This window comes from Eurytemora carolleeae, unplaced genomic scaffold, assembly GCF_000591075.1.
Source record: "Eurytemora carolleeae unplaced genomic scaffold, Eaff_2.0 scaffold899, whole genome shotgun sequence".
Classification (NCBI taxonomy): Eukaryota; Metazoa; Arthropoda; class Copepoda; order Calanoida; family Temoridae; genus Eurytemora; species Eurytemora carolleeae.
In genome coordinates, this window is record NW_019396788.1 from 58,295 (window position 1) to 70,904 (window position 12,610).

The following is a 12,610-nucleotide window of genomic DNA, read 5'->3' on the forward strand; positions in this document are numbered from 1 at the left end:
TACAAGTCCAGTATTGTACAAGCTAGAAGTAAAGTTTGAATAAAAGTGACAATTTATTGATTATTTAACTAAGGTTACTGAAAGCACAGATTTACATTATAAGATCTCCAACTGTAGTTTGTTGAATGCTAGCAGGAGATATTAAACACGGTTTGAACAGGTTCCCAGTATATATTAATCAGTCAGCTGAGGAATCCAAGCCAAACCATTGGAATTATAATGCCTTTATATCACCCGTTCATTCCTGTAGACAGACACACTCATTGTAATGCCCTTCCTTCAAGTGGGGGGAGGAGAGGTACTAAAGGAGGGAGGGTGTGTGTAAGGAGGGAGAGGGAGAATCGGGGAGGGAAGGGGGATGAAGGGAGAGATGAGGAGATATTGGATCAAACAAAGATGAGATCGGATATTTAGCAGTTTTTGGATAGTTCAGAATCACGAGGATTCAAGATGGCGAGGACGGATAAAGAGGTTCAAAAGGACGAATTCAGTGGATAAGGTTGGGAAGGACAAATTCAGAGGATGAGGTTGGCAAGGGCGGATACAGAAGATGAGGTTGGCAAGGACGAATTCAGAGGATGAGGTGGATGGCTGAAGAGGATGATGTTGGACAAGGACGGATTCAGAGGATAAGGTTGGCAAGGACGGATACAGAGGATGAGGTTGGCAAGGATGGCTATAGAGGATGAGGTTGGCCAAGGACGGATTCAGAGGATGAGGTTGGCAAGGGACACGTTTATCCTTGAGATCTGAATGTTCTAGCTGGTACAGTATTCTCATGAAGATGCAAGAACGGGTCTGATGAGAGGGTTGGATGGGATGAAAGATGGGATGAAAGATGGGATGAGTTTGTAAGGAGTTGGAGAAGATAGAGAAGTATACCCTTCCCTCCCAGATCATAAAGAGAACCAGAGATACAGATCATACTAGAAATAAAAGTAAAATTAGCTTTAAATTAGATTTAATTACAAATAAATACAAATTATTACATAAAAACATCTTGATTAAAAACCTTATTAATGATTGATTTAATTGAGACTTTTTAATTAATTCTAACCGAAGTTTTGAATTGTTAAAAATGTAAATGCAAGGTGATATTGCGCATAAAACCTTGACAATTAGATTGAACTATGAGACAGATTATATTACATATACATTTTCTATGTCACGCTTCAATTCATTGTTCCAGTTTACTCTAGGTCAAAATAATAATATAAGAATATTTTTTAAAACTATAATTTTTTTGTAAAACTTACTACTTTTGATTCTAATAAAATTCAGAGAAAATTTTGTTAACATTTTTAAATGCTTTTTTACAATTTCGCATATTTTCGTTTTTTGTAAGTCGAACCCCCCCCCCCCTTCACTCCCCTCACCAGGAAATATTCCCTCAAATTCCGATTTTGTTTCAGCTGGTTTCAAGTTCTCCTAGCAACACCCCCCCCCACTTCTCCACCCCTGGAGTAACCAGCTGTGTGTAACTACGCACAAAGGTCTACCTCAACTACCTATCCTTCTGACTTCCTATCCATCGGCCATTTTTTTTGTCAGCATTTAATTTAAACTTGAATTTTTTCGAAAAATAATTAAGATTGAGAAAATATGTTTATTAAAATACTGATGGGTGACTGTTCTATTTATTTATTTATGCATGTAAGATGGGTCTATACAGTATATCTTTACTGTGCATTAGACTTATGAAAATGCATTGCAAATTCAAGTACTTAGTTTATATAGAAGTTTGATTTATCCCAGAATTCTTGCATTTACAAAATTTGCATTTGCAATCTGCATATGTCAATTTTTGATTTGTATTTAAATTTCAAGTTTGGGCAGAAAATTGTTAGGATTGGGGTAGTCTGGGTCTACAGTAAAGATTTTTAAAGTCCAGAGAAACTTGTAAATATTTTTATATTATGCTGATATTTAAGGAAAATTATAATTTGTAGGGCCATAATCTCAAATTATGCTGATTTTTAAGGAAAATTGTGTTTTTTAAGACAAATTAAAAAATTATGCTAAATTGTGCCATTACGCTCTTTAAAAATTTTGGATGCTTTTTAATTATGATTTTTTTTGAAAAAAAAACGGCATCCATTAATATGACCGGTTGGGAACCCTGCTGTAATGATTCTGAAGCTCAGACTTAAACTACTAGGTGTAACTGTAGGATCACCCCAACCCAACTCCCTCCCTCCCTCTTACAACACCAGGGGGGGGGGGGGCGTAAACTTCATAATTTTGTAAACCAGAGAATTAGTACTTTGTTCATAAACCTTTTTCATTTATAGACAGCGACCCGAAAAGCTGTCAGTAAGAACGATGCATTTTTCGTCAAGCTTTGTGATTTTTTTGTCCTTTTACCTCTCTGATGCCGATTTTAAATGCACAGAATTTATGATCTCAAAATCACAAATATCACTCTAACTGGGAAAAGATGGAAAAAAATCAAAATTTTCTCCATTCACGGAAATCAAGTTTAGGTTTAGGTTCGACTTCTTTTCAAGAAAGGAACTGAGTTTTCAAGAAAGGAACTGAGTTGTTGTCACATACTCAAATTGTCTAATCCCTATATCTTTACAATCTGATGATGTAAACCTTTAATATTTCAAACTTAGATTATTTGGTCTAACAAAGTTTATAGTTTGAAGTATTAAAGGTCTACGACATTGGGTAGCAAAGATATAGAGATTAAAAAAGTAGAGTTTGTGACAAAAACTCAGTTCCTTTGTTTTCAAAACTTTTTTGACATCTTTCCTGGTGTTTGTCAATAGAAATGGGGAAAATACATGTTATAAATAGATCGAGTTCTATTTTCAACAAATTAAAGTATTTTTATCTGAATCTATGTAAGAAAGTCGCAGGAAAAAATGTTTCTGGATAAAAAAAAACCTGGAAATAAAAACGTTGGTAATAAAGTCCCGATTTTCTGAAGTCCTAGGACAAAATTTCATTGGAAATAAGTTTCTGAGTTTTAGATTCCTGGGACTTTTCCCTAAAATTTATCCGAAAAAACAAGAAAAAAGTCCTTAGTCCTTTTTTTGCATAGTTGTAAACATCCTCTGTTCCCATGCATTTTCCACTTTTCTGGAACCAGAAAAAAGTCCTTGAAAATAAAGTCTCAAAATGGTAGGACTTTATTTTATTCCAGAGACTTTTTATTTCAAAGACTTTTTCCACAGGACTTTTTTTAGTGCCAAAGTAAGTGGTAGCTGTTTGGCCTTTTTTTGACTATTTTTTTTTTGGCTAAGGGCCAAAATTTTCACTTTAGAATTTTTAAAATTAATAAATGCTTGATTTCACAATTAAGATGCATTTCTTTTATATATTTTCGAAAAGATATAAGAACTTGTGCGAGTGGATAAGTTGATAACTGGATAAGTGGATAAGTGGATAAGTGGATAAGGAAATAATAGACTTTTTTATTGTTAAAAAAGTTGTCTGATAAAAGTGCTCGTCTGCTAGAGTTCATCGCGGTATAATCTCATATTTGATTTAACATTTGTACTCAGTTTGTTCAGTTCGTCTAATATCATATTAGATTATCTCCAAGCTTTAACGCCAAAATAAGCACATAATGCTCGAAAAACCTAGTATTTTCTGCAAGAAAACTTTTATAAAAAACTTTTACGTTTTTAAAAAATATTCATTGTTTTAAATTTTCTGATTAGTCCCAAAAATCACAATTTTGAGCTATACACGATCTAATATGATGTGGGACACCCTGTACTTCACCATACAAGTCGGCCGAGACATAGACAAGAGGAAGAAGGATTTAGACTAAAAACAAAGTTCTTACAAATGTATTGAACTGGTATTAAAGTCGTTGCAATAATCAGTTTCTTTTCGATCTTTAACAAACATAAAGTTTTATGAAAAATCTGTTGTAAAAAGTTCTCAGCTTCCTCTTTATTTGTGATTAAAATCCAGCTGTAGAACGAAACCTGTCAATGTACTTTTGCCTGGTTTTATAGGATGTAAGAAGTATATGGTTTATGTGTTTACGTGCTATATGTTGTAGGGAGGACTGTTTAATAAAAAATTGATCTTAATATTGAAGTATATGTAATTACAAAGGAAAATGTTTTAATGATTTCAATCAATGTATTTTTGTTGAATGTTTGTTGACCTTTACACACATAAAAAAGAAGGATACGAAGAACTGCTATGCATGAAGAAAACAGTAGTAGATTAAAATATTAAACAAAATAATATTAATTTAGACAACATAACAATAAACAATAGACATAAATAGACAACACAAGAATTTGATAGACATGAATAACCATCAATAGACATAATAAGAATAAATCGATTATAAAAAAAACGATAAAAAGACTTATACTTATTCCGAAAATTTTAATTAATATGTTGTGTATTTGAATTAGGCGAATAAGCCCTTATAGAATGTGTACACTTTAGTCAAAGCATTTCGTAACTTAATGATAACGTTTATTTGTTTGAACGTGCAGACTAACGTGATAAAGTGATATTTTGTAACTTTGTTTGTTTAAGAAATTACGTAAACATTAATTTTACGCATTTAATGATAATTCTTATCTTGTATATAGTGATATATATATTTGACATTCTCCATGCATTTATAATAGATTTGAGTCTATACGATAAAAACATTGACAAAAACTCTGAAGCGTTTCAAATGTTTAGTTTTTTAATCAATTAATCAATATTAAAAATAACAAATAAAAAAACATTTTAAAGTAAAGTTTAATACATGATTTCAACGAGGGGAGGAAGGCCAGCCACACAATTTCTCGTCCGAGCCACATTCTCCTCATTTTCTCATCTGAGCCACCTCAGAATCCTCGTCCTTCGATTATTTTGTGTTAAAAAGTTTTCAATTCTTGAAGATAAAACTATTTTTTTAAATCTGGCCAAGTAAATGCATACAATATGGATAGATTAAAGTTTGCAATGATTATATCATGTTGGAATCTTCAAACCCATGAGAATAATGTCAAACTTTATTTAGGTAAAACTTAAATCTCTTCTGCCCGGTAATGGCTAACCTTCGCTATATAAAATAAATAGTAAAATATTCAGCATACCTCTGCCTTTAATTTTCCTCATGGAACCACCCGGAAAAATTCTATGGTTTTTACTCTAGTTAACAAAAAAGATTCAAGTTCTAGAAACTTGGAATTATTTGCGGCATTCTACACCAGGAATATCTGAAAATGCGCATAAAAAAGTGAACATTTTTAAAGACATTAACTTGAAATCTTTAACTCAATTGAATTTTTTTTTTTGATTTACAAAAATTTATGCACTAACGAGGCTTGATTCTTTAAAAATAGTTTGAAGGATTAGACACTTAATAAAAATAATATTGAAAGGACGAGGATTTCGAGGCGGCTCGGACGAGAAAATGAGGAGAATGTGGCTCGGACGAGAAATTGTTGTGGTTACCCTTCCTTCCCTCTTTCGACTAATTCAACTTAGGCGGCCAAAAACTATGAACAAAGAAATATTCAATTTATAGTAAGATGAATCACTAATTCAATATTGTTCATGACATTTTTTACCAACTTTTAGCAAACATTACCGACCCATGATTCCCCTAACAGCGGATTGTTAAGCTGTATAACTGTTCCTTACGATTATCTTAAAATAAAAAAAAATAAAAAATTTTCTTTACGAAAATATTGGCAACGCAGAAAAAGTTCAATAAATGTCCTAAATAACGAACTGAATTTAAAAGTATATACATCACGCACCTCTGTGCCTTTAGTAAAAGTAAATTGAACCTGTATGAAGCATAAAGTCTGACCGCGTCAACCTTGTTGCACCAGCTAGTCCTGCCCATAGAGCTGGGTACAGTACAAACTGGGACTATACTACAATAAGCAGGGTCTCAAAAGTATTAATAAAAGTTACAAAGGAGAAAAAATATATCTGAATATATTTCTATACAAATACATTTTTATAGTCTCATATATTCATACATTAATCATATATTTCTATTATATTTTACATTCTGATACATTCTGATAATGATGAAATAACACCATATTATTTATACATAATATACAATGCATATTATATAAATGTTTTCTATATATTTCTGAATATAATTTCTTTTTCAGATCCGACAGCAGAGAGCAAGTTTCCTACCTGGTACTCCAGAATAATTATGCACAACAATGTACAGTACTGTACTGTACTGTACTGTACTGTACTGTACTGTACTGTACTGTACTGTACTGTACTTTACTGTACTGTACTGTACTGTACTGTACTGTACTGTACTGTACTGTACTTTACTGTACTTTACTGTACAGTACAGTAAAGTACAGTACTTTTTGTTTTCTTAAATACTACTGACTTGAAGAGGTTTTATCCACAAACTCTTCTTATATTTTAGTTTAATATTATTTATCTATATATAATTAAGTTTATTGGTTTGATGGTGATTATTAGAACAAAATTTATTTTAGATTGATTGTGTTTTTGATATTTAATATTTCATTATTATAGCTATGCATCTTTTTTCAACTTTATCTTAAAAGTTTTGTAGAAGTGAGTTTTTAGTGTGTTCTAAGAGTGTGTTTTTAATCTTGTATTTTGAAATTTAATTAATATCAATTATTTTCAAATATCAATTATTTTCAAATATCATTATTTTCAAATATCATTTATTTTCAAATATCATTTATTTTCAAATATCATTTATTTTCAAATATCATTTATTTTCAAATATCATTTATTTTCAAATATCATTTACATTCAAATATCATTTATTTTCAATTATCATTTATTTTCAAATATCATTTATTTTCAAATATCATTTATTTTCAAATATCATTTATTTTCAAATATAATTTTTTTTCCAATATCATTTATTTTCAAATATCATTTACATTCAAATATCATTTATTTTCAATTATCATTTATTTTCAAATATCATTTATTTTCAAATATCATTTATTTTCAAATATCATTTATTTTCAAATATAATTTTTTTTCCAATATCATTTATTTTCAAATATCATTTATTTTCAAATATCATTTATTTTCAAATATCATTTATTTTCAAATATCATTTACATTCAAATATCATTTTTTTTCAATTATCATTTATTTTCAAATATCATTTATTTTCAAATATCATTTATTTTCAAATATCAATTATTTTTCAAATATAATTTTTTTTCAAATATCATTTGTTTTCAAATATCATTTTTTTTTAAATATCATTTATTTTCAAATATGAATTATTTTGTTACAATAACAGACAATTGGCCAAATGTATATTTAAAAATTCAATAAATATTTATTTCCTCAGAACTGTTCATGAGTTAGGGATAGATATTTTTCATATAGTAAGTAGAGCAGCTAAAGATGGGTAATTACTTGGTTAGTTTTAAAAAAACTTTTAAGGTTTTTAACTTTTAAGATAGGTTAAAAAAATGTTACAAGGAATTTTGTCTTGCCACAAACTCATTCTTTGCAACCATATGTCGTATATCTTAGATATTTTAAACTATAAATTATATTGTGTAAAATAAAAAAGTTGATTGCCACCAGGTTATAAAGATGCAGGAATTATAAAATTTGAGTTTGTGGCAAAAGCTCAATTTTCTTTACAATAGGGAATTCTAAACATTTTCTGTATTCATAGTATGACAAACTAAACAAAAAACAACCGTTTTAAAGCTATAATTTTTTCTTAAAAAATTTTTCTTGGGATGAAGGAATTTAGTTTTTGCCACAGACCAAAATGTTCTGATCCCTTTATCTTTGCAGCCTGACGGTGTAAAAATATTTCAAACTGAAAATACTTGATCAAACAGAATTTATAGTTTGAAATATTAAATTTCTACAGCATCAGGTTGCAGAGATATAGGGATTATAAAGTTTGCGGCAAAGACTCAATTCCTTTTGAAAACTTAAAAAGAATATAGTTTTGAAGTTGTTCAACATTCTCAAGTTGATGCTGTATTTGAATTCCAGAAATATAAATAACTTCTAGAAAAACGAATTAGGTAATTGACGATTATTTGTAACGTGTCATTCAACGATATAAAAATTATCTATACAATGAGATTTAATGGAAATCATTCAGCTTATTGTCTTTCTCTGTGAAAATATTAAATATTTTTTTTTATTAAATTTGGACTGTCAGGCGTAATGTCAAGGTACACACCACGAAAATGGGGTTACAATGGAACCCTTGAAACCTTAATCTGATCAAAAAAGTGGAAGAAAACTTTGTTAATCTTGCTTGAAAAGTGTTTAATTCTGTTAACTTTTCCGTTGTTTCTGAAGCAACCTAACTGAACATCAGGATGGTTTGATATTATGCAGGTTTAGGAGCATCTAACTGAACATCAGGATGGTTTGATATTATGTAGGTTTAGGAGCATCTAACTGAACATCAGGATGGTTTGATATTATGCAGGTTTAGGAGCATCTAACTGAACATCAGGATGAGCTGCTAGGAAAGGTTTTCTAGTCACTAGGTATGATTGTATTCTGGAGATAATTGGAAATCTTGAAACATCCAGGTTGAATATGTAAATAAATATACTTTTTAGGTTTGTATATCAAAAGATTGGCATGTTGGATTCACTTTATCGAATTATAATTAAAACCTCTACTGAGATACCAGTGATTCAAGAAACTGGTATTTTTTTTTACATAAAACGTCATAAATTCTGAAAATTACTATTACTGCCCTCAACAATGTCTTCAAGGATTTTATGTTAAAAAGAGGAGTAAAAGAATTATCAAACCAATTCAAAAACGTAGAAATAAATAGTTTTTGATTAATATAATCTGTGCAATGTTAAAAAGACTTAGAAGTTACAACATAACAAGGTGAGATCTAAAAATGATAAAATTATTATGATGCCTCTAACTAACCACAAAAAATCTTAATATTGGAACAAAGCGAACAATAAAGCTATGCCTTTCTCTTAAATAGGTATAAAACTGTAAATAGTAGTAGATTGATTTTTCATAAAAATTTAATTTTAGAAGAATACTAAACCCTGCCCAAGAACCAGCCAAAGCAGAGCAGAACCGAACCAAACAAAGATAAAAAGTTGTAAATCTTTTCAAGAAACTTTCATTTAAACTTTTGTTTTTCTTTCTTAAAGTCATTAAACTTAAAAGACGGTAAAAATCCTTTCAAATATGAAAATGAAAAAATTGAAGAAAGTTCATTTAAAAGAAATGTTTTTTTTTATGAGTGCATTGTAAAACTGAGGAACAAGACAAATGTCTGCTAGGGTAGAGTATACTTACTAGATAGGTAGACAAAGCTGTTAACCCTATAAAGGCTGGGGGGTCTAAATCTTTGTGTAGCCTGGGGGGGGGGGGGTCCCAAATCCCCCCCCCCCATAGAAAAAAGTCTTAGACTATGGGAATACCTGGTTAAAATGCACAGTCAAAACCAAATTTTTCAAGGCCAGCTCATTGAAAAAAAAATTAACCGATAACATTAATAGTTTAAGTGCTAAGGAGGGCTAAAAAATGCCCAAAAAGAATTAAAAAAATTTTTGTTTTTTTTTGTTTTAACAAATATCAAGATGCGACACATGTGTCTACATCCGAAAGCATTAAATTAAACCATCTTGGATATCCTGTGATCGAAACCCATGGCTGAAATAGAGCAGATAATCCTAAAATTTAAAAAATTGTCACTGTAATGGATATCGAGATCAAGTGTTGTAGAGCAGTGGTGTTTCTGATCACAAATTTCGGAACTCTGCATGGTCAAAAACATTTAAATCTAATTTTCTAATCTTATTTTATTTGCATCCTGGGTCCAAATTTAATTCAACTGCTCTGTGAACCAGAGGCCGAATTAAAAGAATTTGAGTCGCGGCTATAATTTGAAACGCAGCTCAAATATGGTTGGGTTAATTTAGAAGTGTTTCAATGTTTCAAGATTTAAGCCTGGGCTTAGTTAAAACTGGTTTTTGGCGGATTTGAGACGCGGCTCAAACTCATTAAATTCGACTCAGGATTTGCATTATATATGTAAACTCTATATCAGCACTTCAGATAAATAGTTTAGCGACCTAGCTCAAACTCATTCAATTCTGCCCCTCAGAGAGATAACCTTTGATATTTCAATCATTGAATTTTTGATCCAGCAGATTTCATTTTGTGAAAAATCTGCAATCTGTAATTTCAAGAATAGTCTATATGAAGTGAGAGACTAAAGTTGTTTGCTGGATTCAGATATAAATCAATCAAAAAGTTTCTCAAATCTGAAACCTTTTACAATTTAAAGTTTAAGTTTCTCTCTTGAGAATTGTCATTTGTAGGATAAAATTCTTCAGATTAAACCACATAAAAACTTGCTTTTAACCTTTAATATTTTATCATTTTTTCGATTAAATGTTTAAAATTTTCTAGATTTAGCAAATTTCGGAGACGACGGTTGATTTAAAATCTGGACACAAAAGTTGAGTTCTAGTTTAATTAGCCATTTCTTAGAAGTGCATGAGCTTGAGACTCTATATCAAATTTTATGAAATCCTTAGGAAAAGTCGAAAAAATTCAGTGAATTATACTTTTACATTTATTTCTATCAAAGTTTGCGTTGGGTCGAACTCATTTTTGGTTTTAACTTTCGAACTTATTAATACTTTTGTAGCCATAGCCATATACATTTTAAACTTCAACACATTTGTTTTTTGCATAAGTTTAAAAGGAGTAATTGGAAAAATACTGAGAGATTTTTTATGTAAGAGCGTTCAAATCTATAGGTTTGCTTTTCTTACCATGCGGGATGTCAAATAAAGATTAAATTAATCTGTAGACTGTAGTTTAACAAAATATCGAAATCCAGCTCAGATCTCCATAACCACAATTCAAAAGTTTCCAGCTCTGAACTTAGAATGTGAGTTTTAGCCACAAACTCAAGTATTATAATCAATTATCTGTTCAACAGCTGATGGTGCAAACCTTTGACATTTCAAGTTTAAATTATTTGATTTAACAGAATTCATAGTTTAAAATATCTAAGCTTTATGTACTACATTGGGTTGCAAAAATATTGCTTACTTAATTAGTGTCTCAGATTTTCGTTGACCAGGGGGGATTATAGTTAACTACCTGGGCCGCTGTCTAGCCTGTCTTGCTAACTCAAATATTAAAAGTTTTCATATTTTACTACATAATAACGAACACATAATGACATGAAAATATAACAAATTTGAATATTATTGGGCTGCTGTTACTGAAAAAAACATCAAATAGTGTTTATAGAGAGGGACCGTCCCTTTCCGCTCAAATTCTGAACGAAAAATCGGCTTTTCCTCCGGCCACAGTTGTCTTTGAAAAGTAAGACTATTACCAATCAAGAGCGAATAGGCTGTTTATTTTACCCTGAAATTATCCAAATAAGTGAACGGTCCCTTTAAATGAAAATAAATACTTTCAAAAATCACCCCCGAGTACTGTAATATACAAATTGACCTTTGGAAGTGAAGTACATGGCCTATACAATTAGTAAAGGATTAGCGTACATCATCACTCTATATACTATAACCTCGTTGACGTTGACGGAGTAAGAGGCCCAAGTAAGCTCCTCCATCTTCTTCGGGTTCGAGTAACAATTTCGGCCTCTCCAAAAGAAAAGCCAAGTTTCTCTAGATCAGTTTTCATAGTTCTCCGCCAGGTGGTTTTTGGTCGTCCTATGGTTCTTTTACCATTTATAGCTGGCGTCCATTTAGATTAAACTTTGGGAATTATTTTATTCTCCATCCTGAGAATATTTCCTTTGAACCGATGTCTTCTTTTTTATATTTCCTTTTCAATTTCTTGATAAAAATCCTAAAGATTTGTCTTAGACACTTATTCTGGAATTTTGCACTAATAAAGGGGTTAGAAAAACAGAGTTTGTGGCAAAGACTTAATTCCTTTACTCCATTTGATACAGCAAAATTTATAGTTTGAAATTTCAAAGGTATACAGCAAAGATATAGCCATTATAGAAGATCAGAGATTGTGGCAAAAATTCAATTACTTTAATTATGAAATATCTGTGTAATTTAATCTTACTATATATCATTAATTAGAGTAAGAAGCGGGCACAAAGGATTTAGAGAACTGAAAAACATTTTTTTTTCTTCATATTTATGTAAAGGTAAAGACGGGCATCGTTTTTGTCATCGAACGAAAGTTTTGATTTTTGGAAAAAAATTACAATTGAAAAAAAACTTTTGATTATGAAAACGAACAAAAACGACTAAGAATCCTTCAAACGAACTTGACAAAAATGATTGTTTTATACTATATACGATCTCTTTTTACTGAACGAACCAATATTCTGAAAGATTTTAAAAAGACGATCGTTTTTTTTTTACTAAATGAACGATTTTATTGAACAACCGATTTTACTGAACGATATTTTAGTGAAAAAAAGAACGAAATTGATAGAAATTAACAAAATTGTTGAGAACTTGTGTGTTTTGAACGATTAAAAAGAAACGAACAAAATATGTCGTTAAATAACAATGAACGAACGAAATGAAGAAAAAAAAACGAACGCGCCCAATGCTAGGTAAACGGTGATAATAAAAATGACCAACAAGATGATAAAAATTCAAAAAATGACAAAAACAATATAATC

At 30.4% G+C, this 12,610-nt stretch overlaps 1 protein-coding gene and 1 long non-coding RNA gene across 2 annotated transcripts in view; one reads left to right on the forward strand and one right to left on the reverse strand.

The window, feature by feature from the left end:
• Positions 1-6,230, forward strand: part of LOC111708706 (uncharacterized) — a gene marked incomplete at its 5' end in the record, with an annotated part of 62,609 nt that extends 56,379 nt beyond the window's left edge. Inside the window, 1 exon segment of the mRNA XM_023482167.1 lies at positions 6,108-6,230. Within this exon segment, the coding sequence (XP_023337935.1) occupies positions 6,108-6,152 (45 nt within the window).
• Positions 35-1,459, reverse strand: LOC111708707 (uncharacterized). Its single transcript, XR_002766717.1, has 2 exons — positions 1,377-1,459; positions 35-926 (listed from the first exon to the last, which is right to left on the reverse strand). It is a non-coding gene; the product is annotated as an uncharacterized LOC111708707 (long non-coding RNA).
• Positions 6,231-12,610: the final 6,380 nt, after the last annotated feature.